Source organism: Gopherus evgoodei, chromosome 1, assembly GCF_007399415.2.
Source record: "Gopherus evgoodei ecotype Sinaloan lineage chromosome 1, rGopEvg1_v1.p, whole genome shotgun sequence".
Taxonomy (NCBI): Eukaryota; Metazoa; Chordata; order Testudines; family Testudinidae; genus Gopherus; species Gopherus evgoodei.
In genome coordinates this window covers 150049875-150076069 of record NC_044322.1, presented here as the reverse complement: position 1 = coordinate 150076069, position 26195 = coordinate 150049875, and the positions used below count along the sequence as shown (strand labels likewise).

The window sequence follows — 26195 nt, the reverse complement described above, 5'->3', positions numbered from 1 at the left end:
GGGTACTCATTTCCTTTCTCAGGCTTTTCATTTTGTTTAAATCCATTGATATTAGCGCTGATGTGCAGCAGTTCCTTCTAATATAGTTTGGTCTAGATTTGTGTTTCTTTTAGTTTCCAGTCAGTACTGGAATTTGATACTGTTAGTATGCTGATAGTTACGGTTAATACAACTTTATGGTTCATAAATTGAGCAATCAGAATTCAGGGAATTCTAAACATAAAGATTAAACTCTCCAACTTCACTCAGGTCCCTTATGCATATAACCATAACAATGGTCGGTTCTTATTTCATTATAGCTGGAGCTCATTATGACATATATAATTCAAGTACTTTAAGGATATGTCTACAGTGTGTAACTTTAGCGCCCTCGTGGCCAAAATGGCATCTGCTCTGCAGGCAGCTCTGGCCAAGAGAAGGCGCGCACAGGAATGCAGCAGGAGAAATCCCTTCCATCCCAGGGGCACATGTTCCAAACCTCCCAGAGAGAACACACCCACCCGCAGGAAAAGTACAATAGATATAAGAAAGGGAAACATTTATTTACAGAGGGATGAGAGGAGAAAAACAACAAGGGAAAATATAGGGGAGCAGTAAAACAGGGCTGCATCCAAACCAAGGCCCCACAGGCCCAGTGGTAGCCCAGTGTGGAAGGGCAGACACCGGGCAATATGTTTGCACACTGACTTCAGAAGTCCTGAGCAAAGTTCCAGTCCAGTGCCCTCCAAACCCCTCTCGTGCCCTCTTCTGCTGCTCTCTGCAAAGCCACACAGAACAACCACCACCCCACTTAAATATCTAACAACCTCCCTCATTATTCCAATGCAGAGACACAAGCCCCATGCAGCTCTAGGCAGCCGTGATACTGGGTCCAGCTCCGACCTGTCCTCCTCAGGCGATTCTTCCCTGGCACAGTGCTCCTCCTGGCTCCTGTCCTGGGCTGTCCCCGATCGGCCGCCCTGTCCTTCCCAGGGTTCAGGCAGGTTCTCTGTTGCTTCACTCTGTGAGGGCCTGCGGGCTGCAGCCCTTGTCTCTCCCTGGAGCTCCAGAGCCACATCCTGGAGTTTCCCTCCTTTCTCTCACTGCTCCCCTTCCCGCCCTTAGGAAAAAGATTTAAGGGGGCCATGCTCTCTAAACCTCAAAGGAGTTACAAGTGCAATAAAACACCTGCAGCTGTCCTCTGTCAGCTGACATGGGGGCTGAGCTGTGGGCTATAAAATTGCAGTGTAGAGGTTGGAGTCTGAAGTCTGGGCTCCAGCCCGAATGTGTAAACTGCAATTTTACAGCTCCACAGCCTGACCCCTGTGAGTTTGAGTCAGCTGACGGGCCAGCCGCAGATGTTATATTGCACTTACCCTAAATATTTGCGTTCATATTGTATAGATTGAATTGACTATAAAAGTTGAAAAAGTGGAAAATTAAGCCCCGAGTGTGAAAAAAATTAATGAAAGTATCATTAATGAAAGTTGCCAAGGTTTGTTCTGCTCCAACTATTGTACTTTTTTCAACTAAAATGTTCATATTTGAAAATAATATGCGTATAACCATAAATGTATGTGTATGGTCAATATAATCTGTTCTGAGCAGTGGCCATTGGTAGTTAAGTATCAGAGGGATAGCCGTGTTAGTCTGGATCTATAAAAACAGCAAAGAATCCTGTGGCACCTTATAGACTAACAGACGTTTTGGAGCGTGAGCTTTCGTGGGTGAATACTCACTTCATCAGATGCATGTAGTGGAAATTTCCAGGGGCAGGCATATATATGCAAGCAAGCTAGAGATAACGAGGTTAGTTCAATCAGGGAGGATGAGGCCCTGTTCTAGCAGTTGAGGTGTGAAAACCAAAGGAGGAGAAACTGGTTTTGTAGTTGGCAAGCCATTTTGTAGGTGTTGATCTCTGTCTGAGGGGTTAGAGCAGATGCGATTGTACCTCAGTGTTTGGCTGTAGACAATGGATCGTGTGATGTGCCCGGGATGGAAGCTGGATGCATGAAGATAGGCATAGCAGTCAGTAGGTTTTCGGTATAGGGTGGTGTTAATCGGCCAAACTGGACAGTCTCTGTGGAAAAGGATAAATGGACACATATCAGGTATTAGGAATGGCAATATACAAAAACCTGTAGGAGAACACTTCAACCTTCCTGGCCACACTATAGGAGACTTTAAGGTGGCCATCCTGCAGCAAAAAAACTTCAGGACCAGACTTCAAAGAGAAATTGCTGAGCTTCAGTTCATCTGCAAATTTAACACCATCAGCTCAGGATTAAACTGTGAATGGCTTGCCAACTACAAAACCAGTTTCTCCTCCTTTGGTTTTCACACCTCAACTGCTAGAACAGGGCCTCATCCTCCCTGATTGAACTAACCTCGTTATCTCTAGCTTGCTTGCATATATATACCTGCCCCTGAAAATTTCCACTACATGCATCAGACGAAGTGGGTATTCACCCACGAAAGCTCACGCTCCAAAACGTCTGTTAGTCTATAAGGTGCCACAGGATTCTTTGCTGCTTTTACATTGGTAGTTAATGGATCTTCACCAAACTTATCAAGGGGGAGATGAGTAGAGGAGTCTGAATAAAAAACTGTAGGGTAGCTACCTAGGTCTCTGCTTGGAGTTGCTGGGGACATAGGTGAATGAGGATTGGTGGTGTTGGAGCTACTGGGAGATGAGTGGTTGCTGGGGCTTCCTAGGTAGCAGAGAGCTTCTAGTGAATAGATGGTGCTGGGGAAAGGAAAGGGATCACTGTGAGGGAAGGTGGGGAATAGAAGGTGCTTTGGGGCTTGGGAGTTTTGGGGTGGCAAGTAGATGGTATGTGTTGGGGCAGGAGGCTTCTGGGTAATAGATGGGTGCTGGGACTTCTGGGGGCAGAAAGCAGCTGGATGATAGAAGGTGCCTGACTTTGTGGGATACAGAGGGCTGTTTGATTAGCAGACACAGGGACTGGGGAATGTGTGTTGGGGTGTGCAACTGGCTGCAAGGAGGATGGGTAAGGAAGGACTTAGGTCTAATGTTGGACTCAGATCTAGCAGAGGGAACAGAGAGATGAGACGACTGGCTGCCTGCTCATGAAGTGCAACTGTGCCCTATATTAGCCAAAAAGTGGAATACCTGCATGTGTCATTTTCCTTTAGCTAAGTCAGATGGACAGGAATCCAGCTGAAATCTTGGAATACGTTACAGGGCTGCTAAATGCCTGGATATCATGTAAGATACACTGTTTAGTGATCTCTGCTCAAAAGGCAGCAACTTGTACCATGTCTCCTGATGGCACAAGAAAATACACTGGAAAAGAATTCTTGAAGGCAACCGTATATGAGTTATCACAGTGATATTTTTGATTGCTTTTCTTTTCCCCCACAATGCTTAGAAATGTATTCACACTCAGGAATAAAGAGATCATGCAGTAAATTAAGGTTGAAGCAGAGGCCTCAACTATATTGAACTTAATCCTAAGGAGTTTAACTCCTCTCAGTAACTAACTGGCACCAACAGTGGTCCAACTTCACACCAGTATGGGTAGCATAACAAGGGGCGGCACTGGGGGAGGCTTGTAGCCACCCCAAAATTTCCCTTAACCCCTGTAGCCGCCCCCTTCCAGAGCTGGGCACCTGGCCAACAGCTGCCACTCTCTTGTTGCCCAGCTCCCAGTGCCGTGACTGGCTTGGGAAGCTTCTTTGGGAAGCTGATCCGTGACTGGCTTGGCTCTGGGGAGCTCACCTGATGCTAGACATGGATGTGCCCAAGTGGGTCTCTGCTGAGCAGGGATTGGGGGACAGGGAGCCTGTCTGTGCTGGTGCCTCTGGCTCTGGATTGGGAGCTGCGTCTACCGCTGTACTGAACAAGCATTCAGACTCCTGAGTGCTCAGCTTAGAGACAGTGCACCGATGCACTCACTCAGGCACACAGTCTCTTTCAACACTGCCACCAACACACTCTCTTTCTCTCCTCCCTCTCACACATACCCCCAACACACACACATACACACACATTCATTCCCTCACTTACTCCCCACAACACTCAAACTCGCTGTCTCTCACACAGTCTCCCTCACACATTTCCTCCAACAAGCACAACCACACACACTCACATAGCCCCCTCAACACATACACTCACTCTCTTCCTCACAGATACAGTATCCTTCACTTTTGTCTGTGTTTTTTTTCCTTTTGAGGATAACCTAGGTAAACATATGTTTAAGTGTATATTGTTAAAAAAAAAATATGTCTGCCCACCAGATGTATAGTGCCACCCCTCCAGTTTTCTGTGCAGCCCACCTCAGCCCCAACCCTCCAGGAAGAGGCTGGAGCTGCCCTGGGCATAACCATAGGAGAAGACCAACCTTAGCCTTCCCGCTTTCCAAAACAAAGCCTAATATATTCAGCACTATTACTTAAATCCCAGACTCCGCTAACTCTTGTGAGGGTTTAGGATACAGTCCCCGCTATCTTCACCAGACTTTTCAGCCCACCTCTTCTACATATAGCGTCTCTCTTGCTGATTGTACACTACCCTTTCTACTAGTTTATCAAGGATCTGCCAACGTTTAGTCCAAAATGTGGAGACACCTAATCAGATCACTATCCCTTGCCAAGCCACTTGCCAGCAAAAGAATCCGCACTAACTGGGCCAATTTGGCAGTGAGGGAAAAATTCCTTGCCTGCCTCACAAAAGGCAGATGGCCAAACATGAGTTGCCCAGTGACACTTCACTTGAGGGAATCCAAAACGGGTGACACCTGTGGTTGCTTGGTCTGGGTGTGGCTATTTATTCCAGGAAGCTAATTAGGCTCCTTCTGCTCCTTTCCAAGCAGCCAGTTCTGTTCTGCCAATTTCTGTTGCCAGGGAGAAAAGTTCTCTTCGATTATGAGGGACCAAGGAGAAGGGAACATGGAGATGGCATCATCCCCCTCCCTGTACAAGGATCCTCGCTTGTCCATCAAAGCTTTCCGCCTTCCCCCACATGTTCAGACCAAGGAGGCATTTCTGTGATAGTGAAGTTTTCTTTTCCATTTATTTTAACAAAGAACACATTGTGTGACTTGCAGCCTGTTTATATAAGTATTTTATAATGGGAACAGCTATCTACCTGTCCTTTTTATTCTCTTCTCTGAATTACTTAAGTTCTGTATCAGAGGGGTAGCCATGTTAGTCTGGATCATGCATCCAATGAAGTGGGTACTCACCCATGAAAGCTTATGCTCCAATACTTCCGTTAGTCTATAAGGTGCCACAGGACTCTTCGTCGCTTTTTAAGTTCTGTATGAATCCAAGCCTGTTCCCTGGAGATCTAGCTATATATTCTCCAGCTGCTGTATCACCGAGAGAACAAAATTGGGAGTGCTCTGAGTGTTATCAATGAAGAGAGTAGTGCCTTCAGGTTGTCTCACTGAGGGAGGAGGCGGGATATTGTTCAGTCTTCATGATACTTAAACCATGAATATTAAATCAATTTCATGTGCCAATTGTAGGGCTCTTAAGATTTACTTACGAAGAGGTAGTGTGAAATGCCATACTTCCAGAGAAGGTCTTGATCAATCTGTAGATAAAAGATATGAAAAAAATGAGACTGCCATACTAATACTTTCATTTTAAGTGAAGAGGAAAAAATGTTACAAAACTATTAGTTGCAGTCAACTTTTAGTCTTCTTGTATTTATCTATCAAGCTTCCTATTCCTGATTAAAACTGGAAGGTCTCACATTTAACAAACAATATCAACTCTGAAAACTGTATCTGAAGATTAAAAAAATATCATAGTAATCCAACAGAAAAGTTATTTTACTCAAGTTACAGAGACAAGATGGATGAGGTAATATCTTTATTTGGACCAACTTCTGTTGGTGAGAGAGACAAGCTTTCAAGCTACACAAAGCTGCTCTTCAGGTCTGGGAAAGGTACTCAGAGTGTCACAGCTACATACAAGATCGAACAGATAATTTAGCATAAGTAGCCCATATTCTAGGAGTCCATTCACCAACCTTGTCTCCTTAATATATTGGGACCTACAAGACTACAACAATACTTGACTTAAGTTACTCAGTCATACTATTAACTACTAGTCCTAATAGTTACCTTACCTTTTCCCCAAAACAAAATCCACGCTTTGAAATGTTTGACTAGAGAAACCAGTTTTGCATTTCTTGTTATGAAGATTCCTCAAAACTGAATTTTCCATCCTCTCAGTACCCTCAAATTGTAAACCAGGTCTCTCTGTTTATTTTATTTGAATAATTGTGCAGGTAATGTACAATAATCTCATTGTGAGCAAAAACTTATCAGTGAAATATTTACTCTCAGCTAATTGAGCAAACAAACTAACCTATTGCAATATGACTGATTCCGTGAGAAGAAACTGTGCTGTTACTGAATGGGAGAGATTGATCTGCAGAGTCTGATAATGTTATCTTTTATTCCTTGTCTTCTTTAGTTAACAAAGGAAGACTGTGTGTTTAGTTCTCCCTTTGATTGTGTTGGGCATGATGGATAAGCAATATGCATACCCACTGTTGCCTTTTCAATTGACTGATTAACAAATAGCCGGTGGAAATGTATAATACTGGTGCCCAGAGAACCTGAAGTGCTGCAAGCAGCTGTCATGACATTCCCAGAGCCAGCTCCAGGCACCAGCTCAGCAAGCAGGTGCTTGGGGTGGCACGTCGGGCTCTTCGGCGGCGGGTCTCTCAATCCCTCTCCAAGGGAAGGACCTACCGCCGAAGAAGAAAGTAGCATGGTGGAGCTGCTGCCTTCCGCGATCGCAGCTTTTTTTTTTTTTTTGCCACTTGGGGCAGCAAAAACCCTGGAGCCGGCTCTGAACATTTCTGTAACTTTGAAAGTGACTTGTAGCCTACCCAACAAATTTCTGTTAGAATGGGAGGATATACTTCCATAAAGATGGGAAAAGATATTCATATTTAGGTTTGCGCTGTGTTGAATGGAAGTTTATTCTTGAGGGCCAACCCCTTTTTCTCATCAAAATACCTTTTTTTAAACACTCCCCAGTCTCCATCCCTGCTGCTCATTTTTCCAAACCCTGCACTGTATTTATTTGTTTGTTTGTTTATTTAATCTTTTGTTCTACTGTTATGGTGAGTGGGGATATCTTTCCTTCCACCGACCCTCTCATTATCTCTTCACGGACTGCTAACTTGGCTCGTCTTATGACTTTTGGAGAACTGGCAGTATTAGCCTCATTCTGTACAGTAATAATCCCCAGGACAGCAGGATGTCCTTGCAATATTTTTCAGTTTTGGAACACAGAATGAATAAAGATGTCTATCACTATGGAACCAAGAGATCAGGTATTTTTTTTTAAATTTCCAGACAGTTGTATTTTGTAGGCCCTTAGCTCAAAAATAGAGTAAGAAATATTGCTAAAGTTTCTAAGAGAATTACTTCTGTCATGAGAGCATGGAAAATATCAGCCCAAAGTTGACTATTTCAAAATGTTGAAAGCATGTGAAAATTGTGTTTATAATGAAAGTCCCAAAATAACCTTATCTTGAAAGTCCCAAAATAACCTTATCTACTCCCAGACAAAAACTAAGTTAAAATTTAGTTAAGTTTGAGAGTATATCAGTAATTTGGAGTAGAAGAAAAAATAGAGAGATGTAATTATCCTGATAACAAACATCATAAACCAAGAGTTAAGTTAAATTTAAAATAAATCCAAATATGTTAAGATATGGAAATGCACAGTTAAGGCATGCAAACAACCTTGACTTTGCCCTGGGTTGACACCATCCGATAACCAGAAAATATGCATGAGTTTTAACCATTTTAGAAGTCTGGAGAGTCTGTTATTCCATTACTGAGGTGACACAGGACAAAAAAAGTCTGACTGGATGCTAACTTTTTAAACAGATGTTTCATTAATTTCAAATAGTACACTAATAAAGTTACTTTTGAATTCTGAGAAAATTCATTCTGTATTCAAAGAGTAAGTGCTGCAATTTGGGAGTGGATATGCTGTATTTTTCACAATAACACAGAGATTACATCCTTCAAGCGTAAAACTCTTTTTTCCTTTACTATGAAACTTTGACTAGAACCTCCATAATATATATGAAACTGCCTGTGTAACTAAGGTTATTGAAAAGGTGAATTTTATTATTTGATAAATACATCAATAAGTGAACATGTATTAAAAGGCTACATCATAATGTACACCAAAAGGGATTTTCTCAAGAGGCAGGAGTATACTGTTAAAAATTGAGTGAGCACCTTTAACTGTCAGATTTCTTTATATTTGAATGCTTCACAGTGCATCCTAATTTCTTTTAATGTCAAGTTTTTATATGGAATATATTTAACATTTAGTGTGTCTGCTGAGTTTTCCAGATGTTGAATTATACATTGATTTCAGTTATCTTCTGTACTTCAAAGAAACTAATAATTTTATGCTAAAGCATTTTAAAATCTATAAAATGGCTATTGAGGCCATCAGAAAAATTTCGTAATTAACATATTTTTTCCTTCCATTTTCATTCTATGGTTTCCTAAATTTTTTTTGCTTTTATTTTTCTTGACAGCTGTCAAAGTTTCTCTAGGTCACAAATATCTAAACAGTTGCCGCTTGCCCTGAAACTTCCCATTTACCAATAAATAAACTGTTGGAGATGTTGCTTTACAGATTGGAGCCCTCAGCTTTATTGTCTGTGATCTGATGATAGGGCTACAGACGCTCTCAGACCTATTTATACACTGTGGCGCTGAGCCATTCGTTTGTGCTGGTATTCCTTCACCTAAAGAAAAAAGTATTTCAGCTTAAAAAACTAAAAACATATTCAATTAACATATTTAATTTCTTCACTATCTTGCTATATATAAAAGACGGTTTGCAAATGTATTTGCTCATTTTGCTGCACATGTGGCCACTGTTGATCACACGTCCAGGCCTTGGTAATACACTTCCCTGTATGTATGCTGGCTGTTCCTGAGCCACTATTCCTAAACATAAGGTTACAGCCCGACCTAGCAACGAGTTTCCCAGCATTAAAGAGAGCATGCAAAGTGTGTGAAATCCTAGTGTATAGCAAAGTACTCAGGTGCTCGTATCCACTGTGAGCTAGATTTTCAAAAGAGCCTAGGGGCAGATTTAAGTGCCCAGCACCTACAGTTAGGTTGGATTTTCAAAAGAGCTCAGCCCCATTTACATACCTTAAGAACCACAACCTTCTTTCTGTCCCAACAGAGGTACAACAATGTATAATTCAAAAAAAGATTCAGCAAATATTGCACAGTGTTATTCCTGCAGTTCAGTTTAAGGAATAGATAAAATGTTTCACATATAATGCATGTGTCATCCTGGTCCTGAAACATAGCTTCTATTCTGGGGGATAAACTAAGTAGCTCTATTTATTTATTAAATTAAGAATTACGTTATTGTTTGCTGTATGTTTGTTAAAAGGAGATATTAGCATATTTTAATATAACTTGTTCCCACTTTAACTTTAAAACAGAAATCTCTTTCTTTACCAGCTTACTTTGTTTTCATCTTATGTGGCGTGGTTGGTTATTTTGTAGAATTTGAGTTCAGGAAAGGTGGAACTTTTTAAGGTATTTAGAGAGATAAAGCAGTGTGGGGAAATGGTAATGCAGGTTTCATTTTAGGACTTCTAGCCTGGAGAATGTCCTTTTAAGTACTGTTATTGAGTGTTTTATTTTTCACTGATCACGAAAGTAGCAAAATCTAGTGGTACATTATGAAGTAACATTGCTTCCGTGATTCATTTGCTGATGTAATGGTGAATAATCTAAGCACTATATCCAGATGCACACCTGGAAAAATCTAGATTATGTTTTTAGATTGTTCTAATTGTTATAGTTAATAAATTTCACTGCAGTTAATTTACTCCCAGTAATTATACTACTGTAGTATAGTGCCAAGAAGCCGCAGTCATGGCCCAGGACTCCATTGTGTTACGTGTTGTATAAACACAATCCAGTATAGCACCTCTGTCCCCCTATGTTTACAATCTAAGTGCAGTACATAACAAATTTGGATGATGGCTATTATTTTAGCATCTGAAACCTGAAATGAAATCTTATGCACGTGTGCACACAACGGGGAGAAAAAAAACACCACTGCCAACTGGCTTTTCTAGCTATTACTTTATGGTCTTCATTTCAGTCACTGTCTTTGTAAACCATAGATGCTGACAGTTTTCAAAACCGAACTTACCCTTTTTAATAAAAGACAGATTAGGCTTCTAAGAATTTGATGTCTCTTGCCAGAAAATGTGCATATGCACATTATATGAGATAAAGGTAAAACCTTAAAGCAGATGAAAGTAAAAATCATAAAAGAAGCAAAATCTAGTGGTACATTATGAAGTAACATTGCTTCCGTGATTCATTTGCTGATGTAATGGTGGATAATCTAAGCGCTATATCCAGATGTACAGACACTCTTTTCTTAACCTGTGTACCATGTAATTTTTGAACATTAGCTTTAATAAAATTTTTAAATCTGTTCGTTCTTTAGTAACTCAGGTGCTTCCATTAACACTGATTCAACTTGCAAAGCTTTTCTGTTCTACGGAAAATTCCTAGAACTGGCAACCATGGGGCTGTTATCTAATAAGCTGTTTAGAAATAGTACAAAGCATCTTACAAACACCCAAAATAGTAAATACTGATAGGGTACCCTATCCCTTCACTATTAACATCAGCCAGTGAGAGTGTTCAGAGTAATAACTCTGTCTCATTGACTAAAAGTAAGGACCTGAAAGTACCATCATTCCACTTTGAATATATTATTACCACAGACACACACAAAACACTAGCTCATTGTCTGATAGATATTTCAAACCTTTTTGACAAAAAGACATTGGGTCCTAACAACTGAAGGTAGCTATGGAGTCAGAATAAAATGCAACTATCCTTTGCTCGGCAAACAAATCTGTGTTTGGTGTGAACACCCACATCCCAGGACCAGACAACACTGTAGTCCACCCCAAAGCTCTCTTACTTCTCCTTTAATTCATAATTTACAAGGAAAGTTAATCACTGTTATATTATGGGTAGCAATATGGCTGGACTTGCACACAGAAAAGCTAATGATCTCAAACAAAGACTGGGATCATTGTTCTTTGTCTCATATTTGTAGCATGGCATGGAAAAGATTAGGCCCCATTGTAGTAGGCACTGAAGAAATATATACCAAGGGGATGGGGTCCTTGCCTTGAAGAGTTTACAATCAAAGTTCAATATGGAAGACTACAAATGGATGTAACAAACAGAAGGAGATGGAGAGATAATTACAAACAGTGTAATAAGCACCAGTCACAGCTTACCAGCTGGTTTATCAAGTGTTTTGTAGGCATAATGGCATATATGGGTTGTAAGGGAAGATTTGAAGGAGAGTGCTTTTCTCGAAATTTGACAAGCATCGTTATACTTTCTCCCATGTTGCCCCTTATGCTTGGAAGGCATTCCCCTGGGCTATTACATTACTGTCTTTTAATCTTTCCTTAAAATCCACTTTTGGCTTTATACCTACAAAACACTTGGCAACGATTAACCATCTGGAGTTTGCATCAGGGTAGAAGAGATTATATAGGATGAGGATAAACCACAAAGGGCCTTAAAAATGAAGAGAAGGATTCAATCGTCCTTTCAGAGTTAGCATTCCTACTCCAGGAAACTATTTATATTTCACATGTGAGTGTTCCTGCTTGAGAGATTTTATTCCTCTCACTTGCTGGAATGGATTATCTTGGATTGGATTGTGATGACAGTAGCCCCATTCTGAGTAAACAAAATCTCTTGAACTATATAATGAGATCAGGAGGCCCATCAGGCTTCTGTGTGGAACACTGCATCAGGGAGGATGGTTTTATTTCACAGTTTTTCTGTCTCCTCTTCACTCTAGCTTTGGCTTTTAGGGGTCCTTCAAACCTTAGAGTTTTTCTGTGCAAATTCTTTTAACAAGAGCTGAATGGGTGGTAAAAAGAGGCGAAATTTATCTTACAAAAAGGTGGCTGTGAAAGAGTCAGGAGCACTAATTTATACTGCAGCCAATGCTTATGAGAAAAAATATTGTGACTGTACATTTTCTATGAATTATGTATGTGTTTGTTTATTTGTTGTTGTCTTTAGGCTGTGAGAAGACAAAAGGTTCTTGAACAGAGTATCCAGTCGGCCCAGGAAATTGACAAAACCCTTCGCTTGATCCAAGAGTCTCTTGCCTTCATTGACAGACAATTAACAGCCTACATTGCGGAGAGAGTTGATGCTGCACAAGTCCCTCAGGAAGCACAAGTAAGTTACATGTGGGTTAATGGTCTTGAATTGATTTGTTAATCACACTGGATTTCTGAATCACTGAAGAGTGGTGGGCTTTCTGTCTCTTTTTTAAATAAGAGGTTTAGAATTTTTGCAATGCTCTAAATTAAAAAGAGGAACTTTCAACAGGTTTTTATAGATAGATATAGTTTAGATAGCAGTATTACTGGAAATGAGCCACCTTGATTGCACTGGCCTCGTTAGCACTACAAAAGTAATTTTCCCTCCCTTGGTATTCACCCCTTCTTGTCAACTGTTGAGAATAGGCCACTTCCACCTTAACTGAATTGGCTCCTTAGCACCGACACCTCCCCCCCCCACACACACTTGGTAAGGCATCTCGCATCTTTTCATGTGCTATAATATATAGTCTCCTTACTGTATTTTTCACTCCATGTGTTTGATGAAGTGGGTTTTAGCCCACAAAAGCTTATGCCTAAATAAATTCCTTAGTCTGTAAAATGCCATAAGGACTCCTCATTATTTTTATTTAAAGGGAGTTGTTTATGTACCAATAAAATCATACTTTCAACTTCTTCACCTGTGCCTATCCAGATGATTTAAAGAACCTTAATGTCATGAAAGATTATGCAGTAACGTTAAAATGGCAATGAAAAACAAAGTGGCTCTTTAAAATCCAATCTTTCTTATGCCAGAATTTACTCATGATCTTTTTATTTTTAGTTGGTTTATTTGTAAAGCCAATTAGATGGCATATGGATTGCTACTGAATTATCTAATCACAGGTACTGTGGTTAATTGTTACTTTGATTTACATAAATATCCTTACATTTTAGTTCTTCAGTTCAGGCAAGTTTATAAGAAAATCATCCTTTCCTTCCCCTCGTACAACTTATTTGTTCAGGCTTTAAACCTAGAGTACATTTACCATATCTAACACCAGTTTGCACTTTTCAACTATTTTCACTATAACATCTATCCATAGCCCTGTTTAAAAACAAAACAAAAAAAGTAAGTTGAAATAAAGCCCGCTACTCCTAATACCGAAGTATTCAAATTGTACTATAGGATATCAAATAGCTTTTCAGGTGATTAGATATTTAATAAAAAGTATGATAATATCAGGAGAAAATAATATGGAAAAGTATGTATGGATTGTAAGGATTTGTAAGTCTACTGCCAATTACACTTTCTGTTGGAAATAGTGATTCCTAAGTACAGAAGTCTGGCAGGGAGAAGTTTGAAGAGTTGGTCTCAGATACAGACAAAAATGGAGAAAAGACATTGTGGGCCTGATTTCGCATGTCCTGAGCTCCCACTGAAGTCAAAAGGAGCTGCGGTTCCACCACAACTCTGGAAATCAGGCCCCATGTCTTTTATATTAAGAAAATAATTTTAAAAAGTTAAAAATTCCATGTATAATTTAAAACCAAAAACAAATATTTAGACTATACCAGGCCTTATTCTGCCCTCAGCCTAATTGTACACTGTTATAATTACTGACTCCAGTTGAGTTGTTCCCATCTTACATCAGTGTAAAAGTAGAGTCAGGCTTAAATGATTTATTCCTCATGTGTCAAATTTCAGTCCTAAACTATAGTATTTACCCACTACTGTCCCTTTAAATTTGTTGTTCTTCCTCCTAAAACTTTGATCAACATAGAGTATTATCGGGTAACTCAGGGCTTTAACCTGCCTTTGTCAAGGGAGCATTGGTATGATTTTCATCTTCGAAATCTATTTCTCTAAAGATTAGCAGTTTAGGAAACATTCAGTACTGTCTGTTTGATATTGCTGTTTCTAGACCTTTTCAAAAATATGCTCTGATAAAAAGAAATTGTAATGTATACATCCTTTAGAAACTGGCACAGATGCATGCACAGATGTAGTATTGATGATGATTCAGGTTGTATATAAGCAGCAATATTTCAATAGTTTAACCACTGAATCAGGGTAACACCCAACCAACCAAAATTTAAGCTGGAATATTTTTGGATACATGGGCAAACTCCTTTTTTTTCCTCCAAAATATTTGTATTGCATATGGATTTATTGCGTCATGTCTGATGTTGAATTCACCTAATGGTAATAGGTGTGAAATCAAACAACCCAGAATTTGTTAACTCTTTCCCCTTCACAGTTTTGTTTTAAGATGCAGGTAAAATCTTTTGAGGAAATCAAGTTCTCATCAGAACAGATTGAACTCAAATATTACTGTTCTCTGAAGCTCAGTCTGAAGTTCCTTACAATCCTTATAGGAAAATAAAATGTACAATGCATTTTAAATGGGTAAATTAGCCTGATTCATCCCACCAGTGAATGGCAGGGCTAAGGTACGGGCTCATCTACTGAGGAGTCTCTGCTGGCACACCTTCTACAAAGAGATCAGAGCTTTTCCTTCATGCCAGAACTCCCATGTCAAAGCAGTGGTTGTCCTGCTACCTGCCTTTCCTTTAGAGTGAATGCCCTTCTTTTTCCAGGGAAGGAGATCATTAATGAATGATGGTTAATCAAACCCAGAGACTATAAAATAAACTCTTCAGTAAAGTATGTTGCACTCCTAGAAAAAAACAGAAGGAATTTTAATCAGAAAGATGTCAAGGTTTTTTAAATGTTTGGTTCCCAAATTCAAACCCTGGGCTAAAATTGAGAGAAAATGAAATGAAAGGTAGCGCCTCTTGTTGAACTGAAGGATTGCTTTGATACATGCAGAGAGATGGCAAAAGAAAAGGGGAGTTTTCAGTATTAAATATATGCCATTTGAGCCCTGCTTTGGATCACCTTTTGAATGCAAATTCCATGTGCTTCTTACTCCACCGTGTGGCACTGAGAATTTATGCTGTAGTACTGTTGCTGGGTAACAGACTACTTGCTGCCTGACTCTCTCCACCTCCCACTGAAGATAGTGTATTCAAACACAGTAGCCTAACCATAGCCATTCAAAGAAATTAATGGGTTCAGATGCCTATAGGGCACAGTGATAAAACCCTGTGTTGAAAGAGAAAAAAATAAGACAATTTTTACAAAATATATTCATGAAGAAGTCATTTCTGTGTATGCTTGACCTCAATATTCCACAATGACCTCTCTTTCGTCTACATGAATATACAAAGGTTATGCAAGTACTAAAATCATTACCATGGGATTTTTCTCACTTCGTCTTTTTATGAACGTTCTTTCATTGTATGTTTTTCTTGTAGTACATGGAGTTTTTTAAAGTTTTGCTATTATAAAAAGAAAATCTATTGCAAATACAAAATTTGTGAGCTACTTAAAGTACTCATTCTGTAATAAACAGTCTACTTCTGAAAGAAATAAAAATACTTATGTGCTGCAGACTAATTTCTAGTTTTTTTAGTTGACATTTTTTATTATATAAACCAGTTCTCTAACAATTATAGCATGTTTTTTATTCCTCAGTTTATGCTGTTACTTTGGATTTTTCTTGTTAAATCCAATTATTAGATTTAATCCTCCAAAAACTTACATTATTGCATAAATTTGTGCTCATAGTTCCACAGAAGTTTCTGTGTTTTAACTAATTGGTTGCAAGTTTTTTTTAATGTTAAAACTTTAGTTTTGGTTTCTAATAATTTTAAAAGAATTGTCCAGTAATTAAAGATATGGCATTGTATAAATATTTAGCTTTTTTCATAGTACATATTCTGTTTAGTTCAAGAAGCAGTATGGCTTTTTATGACATATGAAAGAAGCATCTTCCTGGGTTCATCTAAACATTGCAAATATCTTGGAATAGGCTTGTCTATTTTTTCTGCCTGTGCACTTGTCTGAAATGCAGTGATAAAGACAAATGACCTACATGAAATTACTTAGTAAATGAAAGAGAGGCAGTAAGTATCATATACTGCTTTTCGGCTATTGTCCCTTCACATTCTGAAAGGGTAATATTTAGGTAATCATACTTAAATGCTGGTGTGCATTGAACTTCTGATTACATCTTAAGTAAGAGTGGTTATTCATATATTGTTAAAATACCCTTGTGCCTTGTACTGGAGCAATGCTAATGTGATGCCTTAATAGCAAAAGTTGTTGAGTTATATGACATCTCATTTAATGAGGAACATGCCACACATCATTGACTACAGAGTCAGTGATTTAGGATAAAGAATACACCATGGTGTATGCAGCTGATAATGTTAAAGACATTAATATTATTTTCATGTTCTAAACATGGAGACTTATTTCATTGAGTTCTCTATGGAACTGAAATCCAAGCTCAGATTTTATTTGAGCAATTTGAATTTCTGCTTAGAATCCCATTCTATATAGATCCTTATCAGGGCCGCCTAGGGGGGGCAAGTGGGGCAATTTGCCCCGGGCCCCGCAAGGGCCCCCACGAGAATTTTTGGGGCCCCTGGAGCGGGATCCTTCATTCACTCCAGGGACCCCGGAAAACTCTCGAGGTGGCCTAGGCCCCTGGAGCTTCTTTGCCGGCAGTGGGTCCTTCCACTCCAGGGCGGAAGGACCTCTAGCTCTCGAATTACCACCAAAGCGGGACCCGCTGCGGAAGCACAGCTGGGTCTCAGCAGTAATTCGGTGGCGGGGGGCCCTTCCGTTCCGTGACCCACCGCCAAAGTGCCCCAAACACCTGGCTGCGCTTCGGCGGCAATTCGGCGGCGGGGAGCTCCTGTCGCGGGTCTTCGGGGCACTTCGGCATCGGTCTCAGAGCGGAAGGACCCCCCGCCACCAAATTACCGCCGAAGTGGGGGTGCCCGCCGCCAAAGACCCCAGGCCCCCGGAATCCTCTGGGCGGCCCTTATTCTTACGTTGTCCTTATCACCACAGTATGTATATGCCTTACAATAGTGTGTTAAGTAATGTGACTGATATCAGTCATGTGTGGTTTGTTCTTTCTGTCATCTTCACAGAGGTATAGGTCTGTGTGAAGGTAGTGTTTTGTTTTGATAGGGTTTTATTTAGGGGGAGGAGGGTGATATGCATGTTACTATATGTTTGTGTTAGAGAAGGCACAGTGGAAGGAGTGCACCTTGCATTTGAAGTGAAAGTCAGTGAATTAGTGGTGGTCCTTAGTTCCTGTGGAAGTGTGTGTCATCGTTGGACTGCCCCCCCCCCCAAAAAAAAAGCAGAAGGGTAGAAAATGTGCTATGTTGCATTTCATTTTTTATTCGTAATTTACATAAATTTCCACTTCTATATAAATTATAAGCATTGAGTATAATCTGCTGTTAGATCAGTCTGTGGAGGAAAAAGTTTAGTTTAGAGTTTAGTGTAGAAGCAATCAAGCCAAGACAGGCAGAACCTGCCTTCATTCATTCATGTTTGAGTAGGCCTTGAGGAGTATCTTTTGCTAAAGTCTCACTCTCACTTGGATTTATAGTTGTGACTGCAAGATTGAAATTAGCTATATTGTCTAATGACTAGTGCTGAAGTTTAGTGCAAAGACACTAGAAAGTATAGAGAATATGATTAAACAGCGTTCAGAACTAATCTGATTAAGAGAGCTTTGAACTGGGAATTGCGGGGGGAGATAGTTGGGAGATGTCCAGGTAATCTCCATGCCAGAATTTAACATTGAGAGGGAAGAAAACAAAGTAAGAAAGGATACAGCTGTGGGTAGGAGAATGGACATAAGGAGGAAGGGTAGTGTAGATACTAGTCTAATAGGTGATACTGGTGGTGGAATGTCTGGGCCTAATTGGGTAAATGTCAGTGTAGCCAAATGGCAAAAATTAAGATGTTTGTCCACTAATGTGAGGAGCCTAGGGAACAAAATGGAGGAACTAGAGCTACTGGTGTAGGAACTGAAACCGGATATTATAGAGATAACAGAAACATGGTGGAATAGTAGTCATGACTGGCGTACAGGTATTGAAGGCTATGTGCTGTTTAGGAAAGACAGAAATAAAGGCAAAGGTGGTGGAGTAGCCAGGAGTGGCTCCAGGGTTTCTGGTGCCCTAGGCAGAATTCGGGGGGCGGCATTTTGTGCGTTCCCCATGGGGCACGCAGGAGCTTCTGGTTCCGCTCCCATCGCGCCGCCAAAGAAGGACCCTCTGTCGAAATGCCACAGGCGACAGTGGCAGTCATTGAGCTGCTCAATTGCTTGCCGCTGTTTTCCGCGGCACATTGGCAGAAGATCCTTCTTTGGCGGCGCGAAGGGAGCAGAATCGGAAGCTCCCGCATGCCCCGTGGGGAGCGCACAAAATGCTGCTCCCCGAATCCTGGTGCCCTCGGCGACCCCCTAGGGTCGCCTAATGGAAGCGCCGGCCCTGGGAGTAGCATTGTATATCAATGATGAGGTAAACTGTAAAGAAATAAGAAGTGATGGAATGGATAAGACACTGTCTGTCTGGGCAAAAATTACATTGGGAAAGAAAGCTACTAGAGCCTCCCCTGGGATAGTGCTTGGGGTGTGCTACAGACCACCGGGATCTGATATGGATGTGGATAGAGACCTCTTTAATGTTTTTAATGAAGTAAACACTAATGGGAATTGTGTGATCATGGGAGATTTTAACTTCCCAGATATAGACTGGAGAACAAGTGCTAGTAGTAGTAATGGGGCTCAGATTTTTCTGGATGCGATAGCTGATGGATTCCTTCACCAAGTAGTTGAAGAACCAGCAAGAGGGGATGCCATTTTAGATTTGGTTTTGGTGAGTAGTGAGGACCTCATAGAAGAAATGGTTGTAGGAGACAACCTTGGTTCGAGTGATCATGAGCTAATTCAGTTCAAACTAGATGGAAGGATAAGCAAAAACAGATGTGGGACTAGGGTTTTTGACTTCAAAAGGGCTAACTTTAAAGAATTAAGGAAATTAGTTAGGCAAGTGGATTGGACTGAAGAACTTGTGGATCTAAAGGCGGAGGAGGCCTGGAGTTACTTCAAGTCAAAGTTGCAAAAACTATCAGAAGCATGCATCAAAAGAAAGGGGAAAAAAATTCATAGGCAGGAGTTGTAGACCAAGCTGGATGAGCAAGCATCTCAGAGAGGTGATTAAGAAAAAGCAGAAAGCCTTCAAGGAGTGGAAGATGGGCAGGATTAGCAAGGAAAGCTACCTTATTGAGGTCAGAATATGTAGGAATAAAGTGAGAAAGGCCAAAAGCCATGTGAAGTTGGACCTTGCAAAGGGAATTAAAACCAATAGTAAAAGGTTCTATAGCCATATAAATAAGAAGAAAATAAAGAAAGAAGTGGGACCACTAAACACTGAGGATGGAGTGGAGGTTAAGGATAATCTAGGCATGGCCCAATATCTAAACAAATACTTTGCCTCAGTCTTTAATGAGGCTAATAAGGAGCTTAAGGATAATGGTAGGATGACAAATGGGAATGAGGATATGGAGGTAGATATTACCACATCCGAGGTAGAAGCTAAACTCCAAGAGCTTAATGGGATGAAATCGGAGGGCCCAAATAATCATCATCCAAGAATATTAAAGGAACTGGCATATAAAATTGCAAGCTCATTAGTAAGAATTTTTAATGAATCAGTAAACCCAGGGATTGTACCGTATGACTGGAGAATTGCTAACATAGTTCCTGTTTTTAAGAAAGGGAAAAAAAGTGATCCGAGTAACTATAGGCGTGTGTGTTTAACATCTGTAGTATGCAAGGTTTTGGGGAAAAAAATTGAAGCAGAAAGTAGGTAAGAACATTGAGGTCAATGGTAATTGGGGAAAAAAATACAACATCATTTTACAAAAGGTAGATCGTGCCAAGCCAACCTGATTTTCTTCTTTGACAAGGTAACAGATTTTTTAGACAATGGAAACACAGTGAATCTAATTTACCTCAATTTCAGTAGGGCATTTGATACGATTCCACATGGGGAATTATTAGTGAAATTGGAAAAGATGGGGATCAATATGAAAATTGAAAGGTGGATAAGGAGCTGGTTAAAGGAAAGACTACAACGGGTTATACTGAAAGTTGAACTGTCAGGCTGGAAGAAGGTTACTAGTGGAGTTCCTCAGGGATCAGTTTTGAGACTAATCTTATTTAATCTTTTTATTACTGACCTTGGCACAAAAAGTGAGAATGTGCTGATAAAGTTTGCAGATGATACAAAGCTGGGAGATATTGCTAACACAGAGAAGGACCGGGATATCATACAGGAAGATCCTTGTAAACTGGAGTAATAGTAATAGGATGAAGTTTAATAGTGAAAAGTGCAAGGTCATGCATTTAGGGATTAATAACAAGAATTTTGATTATAAATTGGGGACACATCAGTTGGAAGTAACAGAGAGGAGAAGGACTTCGGAGTATTGGTTGATCACAGGATGACTATGAGCTGCCAGTGTGATATGGCCGTTAAAAAAGCTAATGCAGTTTTGGGATGCATCAGGCGAGGTATTTCCAGTAAAGATAAGGAGGTGTTAGTACTGTTATACAAGGCACCGGTGAGACTTCATCTGGAATACTGTGTGCAGTTCTGGTCTCCCATGTTTAAGAAGGATTAATTCAAACTGGAACAGGTACAGAGAAGGGCTACTAGGATGATCCGAGGAATGAAAAACCTGTCTTATGAAAGGAGACTGAAAGAGCTTGGCTTGTGTAGCCTAACCAAAAGAAGGATGAGAGGAGATATGCTTGCTCTTTATAAATATCAGGGAAGGAGAGGAATTATTTAAGCTTAGTACCAATGTGGACACAAGAACAAATGGATATAAACTGGACACTAGGAAGTTTAGACTCGAAATTAAACAAAGGTTTCTAAACCATTAGAGGAGTGAAGTTCTGGAATAGCCTTCCAAGGGGAATAGTGGAGGCAAAAGACATATCTGGCTTCAAGACTAAACTTGATAAGTTTATAGAGGGGATGGTATGATGGGATAGCCTAATTTTGGCAATTAATTGATCTTTGATTATTACCAGGTAAATAGGCCCAATGGTCTGTGAGGGTATGTTCGATGGGGTGGGATCTGAGTTACTACAGAGAATTATTTCCTGGGTGCTGGCTGGTGAGTCTTGCCCACATGCTCAGAGTTTAACTGATCACCATATTTGGGGTTGGGTAGGAATTTTCCTCCAGGGCAGATTGGCAGAGGCCCTGGAGGTTTTTCACCTTCCTCTGCAGCATGGTGCACAGGTCACTTGCTGGAGGATTCTCTGTACCTTGAGGTCTTTAAACCACGATCTGAGGACTTCAGTAACTCAGACATAGGTTAGGGGTTTGTTACAGGAGTGGGTGGGTGAGATTCTGTGGCCTCATTGTGCAGGAGGTCAGATTAGATGATCATAATGGTCCCTTCTGACCTTAAGTCTATGAATCTATGAATCCATGAAAATACTCAACATGCCAGCTACTATTAAAAGGTGCAAGTAACTTTGATCAATCCCATCATATACTGCTGTTTGGGAAGGAGAGATCCATTTAAACAGTGAAAGATGCCAGCTAGCCTTTCTTACTTGCTATCTGTTTTTATTAGAGTTGGTTAAAAAAACAAAAACAACAACAAAAAATGGTGATGGAACAGTTTTCCATCAAAAATGCTGATCTGACAGCATGAAAACATTCTGTGGGGTGTGTCAATTCTTTCAAAACTTTAAACAGAAACCTGGCAGGCAGGCTAGCCTGCTGTCTGACCACCTAACTTGTCTGCTGCCCTTGTCACTGGTTGGCTACCTGACCAGCTTTCCACTGGCCAATTCCCCAACATTACATTTTGACATGAAGTGCTGTCATTTTTTATTATTTTATTTTATGTTGTTTTGTATTATATTAATTTTATATTTCTACTTTACTTTAGTTTATATTAATTTCACTATACTAATTAAAGTAGGAAATTAACAACCCAGTTGCCAATTAGAATATCAATTACAAATAACCAGTTGGCATATCAATTGCCAGTGAGTAAAGTTCTAGTTACCAAACCTATTACCAATATAAATAGCAATTACCAAGTACCAGTTAGAATACAAATACTGTAACTAATAACAAATTAGAAAACCGATCACACATTGTTCATTTTATAATACACATTAAAAATAATTATTAAATGTTCATTTTTAAATAATATAGTCAAAACATTTTGACTGTTGTATATAAAATTATGTCGTTATAATTTAATGGTCAAAATGTTTAGACTTCTATCAATTATTATGGAATGCTGTATAACCTAAATGTAGTCAATACATTTGAAATGAAAACTTTAGATAAAGCCAAAAGGAAGGGTCTTTTCAGTTTTTACAACATATAATTTTGGAATTCAGTTTCACAAGAAATATCAAAATGTCGACATTCTCTGATTTGGAATGGAAAAAAATATCAAAATTTCTGCATGTCCTGCAGAATGGGAATTCTGGGTTCTGAGTTAAAACAAACAAGCAAAAAAAACCCAAAACCTTTTCCCCCTGCTTTAATAGCTCTTAAACCACGAGGATTTTTTTAAAATCTAAATTTATAGTTACCACAGTTCAAGGTAACTGCAACCATATCCCCTCCTTATAGTCAACCAAGGGCACTCACTCTAGACTCCAAGCTCCTCAGTTATCACCTCTCTTGAACAGAGACCTGTGCCTATCTTCCTCCTGACTGAGTATTAACACTGCGCAGCTCCCTGATTTACACGGTGGTATTTCTCACAAAAACTATTTCCTTCTACTAATAAATACCTCCGTGCCTGCTGGCTGAGAAATATTAAATTAGGTGTTCAGTAAATGCCCTCTTCCCAGGAGCAGATTGAATCTGAGACTCTGCCCAGCCCAACTGCCATATATGGCAATCTCATCCTTGGGACCAATGACAGGGGACTTGTTGAACATGCTGTCCTAACAAAGTAAGTAATTCCCAAGATGTTTGCTCTCAGTTTTACACAGAAGAATTGTTACAGGGAACTTAGTCTCAAGTTATTGGTTTCTCCCTGGCTAATAGAGCAAAGACATGAAAGTGGAAAAAGCAAATGTCAATGTAGTTTAAAAATTTCCAGCTCCATCTTTTGCAGTGTGGGGGAATAGAAGGTGTCCCTAGGACTCTGCAATAGTATAATGACTTGGACCAGATTTCCTCCATTCTCTGATGGGTTGTGCATACCCAGATGAAGGAAAGGATGGTCCCGAGAATTGAATGAACTCTCCTGTTTACCATGATCCCAGGAATCCCATAACTCACCTCTTTAGAGGAGATTTAGATTATGTGGGAAGAAAGGAAGGAGCATTTCCACAGTTGGCCAAATTTGAAATTAACATATACATATGTTGTAGATGTAATTCTTGTAAATCTTTAATGACTAAGAAAACAAATGACATACCCTGTCAGATGAGATTCTGATGTTAACCAATTAGTTTTGTGATTGTGAATGCCATGATTCAAATTTTAAACAATGGGTTCCTAAAGTTAAGTCTTGATGTGTCCTTAGTCACCTAATAAGCACTTAGGTACCTACAATGGTTATTTAACACTTGCATAAAGTTAGGGCTTAGAACTGTATGTATCTATATAAGAATATGTGTCCAGGTTTAATTATATTGTGTTTATTGCATATGTTCCCAAAGATAACCGTATAGTGGGTCTAACAATAATTACAAATTAATTTGCATTCTGCTGTAGAGAACAGACATTGTTAGCTATTTTGCTATGTAATTATTACATTTTTCAAGTAAAATTATCTCCAACTCTATACTACCATAGTGATATATACCATAGCCAAAAAATAAATAGATGTCATGATTAGCATGTTCCTTTGTGGGTGTCCTAGTAAACAGTATTGTTTTACTACCAGTCACACACTCTGTGAGTTTCTCCTTTTGTGTCTCTCTCTTTCTGGTTCCCTTCCTGACTTCGATTCAATTTCAAAAAGGAATTTCATGGATATTACATTTGAGAAGTACCCTAAGTACTTATAGTGCTCTGTTGTTAATTAGCGCAGGTCTACACAGAGCATCTAGATAAGTAGCAACTGAACTACACATGATCAGTACTATTGTATTGAATGGCTAAATATTTCAATCCAAACTGTTACTTTGAAATAAGTAAACCAGAAGATAAAGTGAGCACAATCGTTGAAAGCCTAATGACTTATGCATGCTAAAGTGGTAGCTACAGGTCTTTAACATTAGAAAAGCCAAGACACCAGGAAATCTTGGCACACTATATGCTGCAATTCAAGTAAATGCACATAATCGTATAAAAAAGTAAATATTGCACTAGCATGCAGAAACTCCTTCTTCTGCCACCTGTGCACTTGTGCATATATTGTTTATTTTCGGAGTACACCAGGTTCTTAAAAATAATAATAGTCACAGTTAAAGCTACAACTCTGTATTCTCACTAACAGTTTTGGTAAGAGAGCTCAAATTATGCAAAAGGCTCAGTACATTTGCAATTAATCTAACACACTAGCATTTATATTCAATTAGTTCATACAAAACCAAGGAATAACAAAAGTGCATGATTACTCCTGTGTCATGTCAACATCTTACCATATTAGTCTAACATCAGAGTCAGAGCCCATAGATTTGTATAGCCTCTTTTCTCTGGCAGGTCCTGATCGAATCTGTTCAGAAAATTTCATGATTATGCAGCAGGCCACAATTGGACTCTCTGTTGGAACTGCTAATGGAGAAGAGTGGTTGAAAGAAAGCCACATTGGCCTCTCCTTCTCAGAACCACCACTGCAGCTGCTAAGGGTGGTTGCCTAGTTTTCAGTTATTGGCAACTGTTGGGTATTATAGCTTGTTCTCCTGCATAGCAATTTATTCCTGTTAACTGATGGTTCTTTTTTTTTTATAATTATCCTTAAATTTTGGAATGATAATTCCTTTCTTTTTTATGGTGATAGATTTTCAGAATCAAGCTTTTAATTTGTAAATGCAATATTTTAAAACGCAAAGTTGCTGTTCTACCATGGGCTTTAAGCAAAAAATTAAACAAAAAAAGATTGATTCCAACAGTTTTTAATTTAACTGAATCCCTCTGCTGTTCACAGTATTTAATGAACTGTGATTCATTGTTTATTGTATTTGTTGTGCAAGTTAGTGCTCAAACTCAGGCCAGGAAATCATTCACACCTGTGAATTACAGTATGTGTATTTTGAAAAGTAATCTCAATTGATTAGACTCTTCCTGTTGGTATGCATACTTCCACCTTTTCATGTTCTCTGTATGTATAAATATCTCCTGTCTGTGTTTTCCATTCTATGCATCCAAAGAAGTGAGCTGTAGATCACGAAAGCTCATGCTGAAATAAATGTGTTAGTCTCTAAGGTGCCACAAGTACTCCTGTTCTTTTTGCGGATACAGACTAATACGGCTGCTACTCTGAAACCTAAATTATTAGTGATTTGTTCTAAATTCAAGTGGTGTCAGGGCATACATCTGAACTGTCCCAAAGCAGCATGTACTAGTGCACAGCTCATTTATTTCACTCCTTATGGATTTGTCTTGCTTTTCAGCACTTATTAATTTTGACCGTGGCCATCTAATCTCTTTTGAGTGTGAAGTAATCTCTGCCTGCATCTTGGATTTCTATAAATCAGTAAAGTAAAATCCCAAATTAAGTAAATACATGGCATTGGGGAGGGGTGTGTGTGGAGGGCATGCACAGCCCTGCTAATGGAGAAGAGTGGTTGAAAGCAAGCCACATTGGCCTCTCCTTCTCAGAACCACCACTGCGGCTGCTATTCTAAAGTTGCCAAAGGATTCCGTGCCCTTGAGAGCTGCAGAGGCACTAGTAACCTCTTCAACCCTCATTTCCCTGGCCATTTAATCATTTTTATTGCTCTTCTTAGAACTTCTTAGAATTTTCTGGCATTTTTCCGGTGTTGAGGTGACCAAAACTGTTTGCTGTATTGTTGGCACAGTCTCTCAGTGCTGTTCATGATGAATACCATAAGCAGCCCACAATCGCATTGTCTTTTAAGCCATTATTTTGAAATGCAAGTTCACATCAGTTTGTTGTCTACTATTAACTGCTTTATGGAACTATTTTTGACAAAACATCTGCTTTCTATTAACAACCTTA

General features: G+C 39.6%; 1 protein-coding gene across 10 annotated transcripts in view; it reads left to right on the top strand.

Moving 5' to 3' along the window:
• DMD (dystrophin) overlaps positions 1 to 26195 on the top strand; it is a 1715077-nt gene that overhangs the window by 526379 nt on the left and 1162503 nt on the right. For 9 of the 10 annotated variants that reach the window (XM_030575515.1, XM_030575505.1, XM_030575489.1 and 6 more), the window contains one exon: positions 12102 to 12263. In XM_030575515.1, the coding sequence (XP_030431375.1) occupies positions 12102 to 12263 (162 nt within the window). Of the gene's footprint in view, positions 1 to 12101; positions 12268 to 26195 lie in introns of those variants that run through there. The other variant, XM_030575531.1, reaches the window with a different exon arrangement.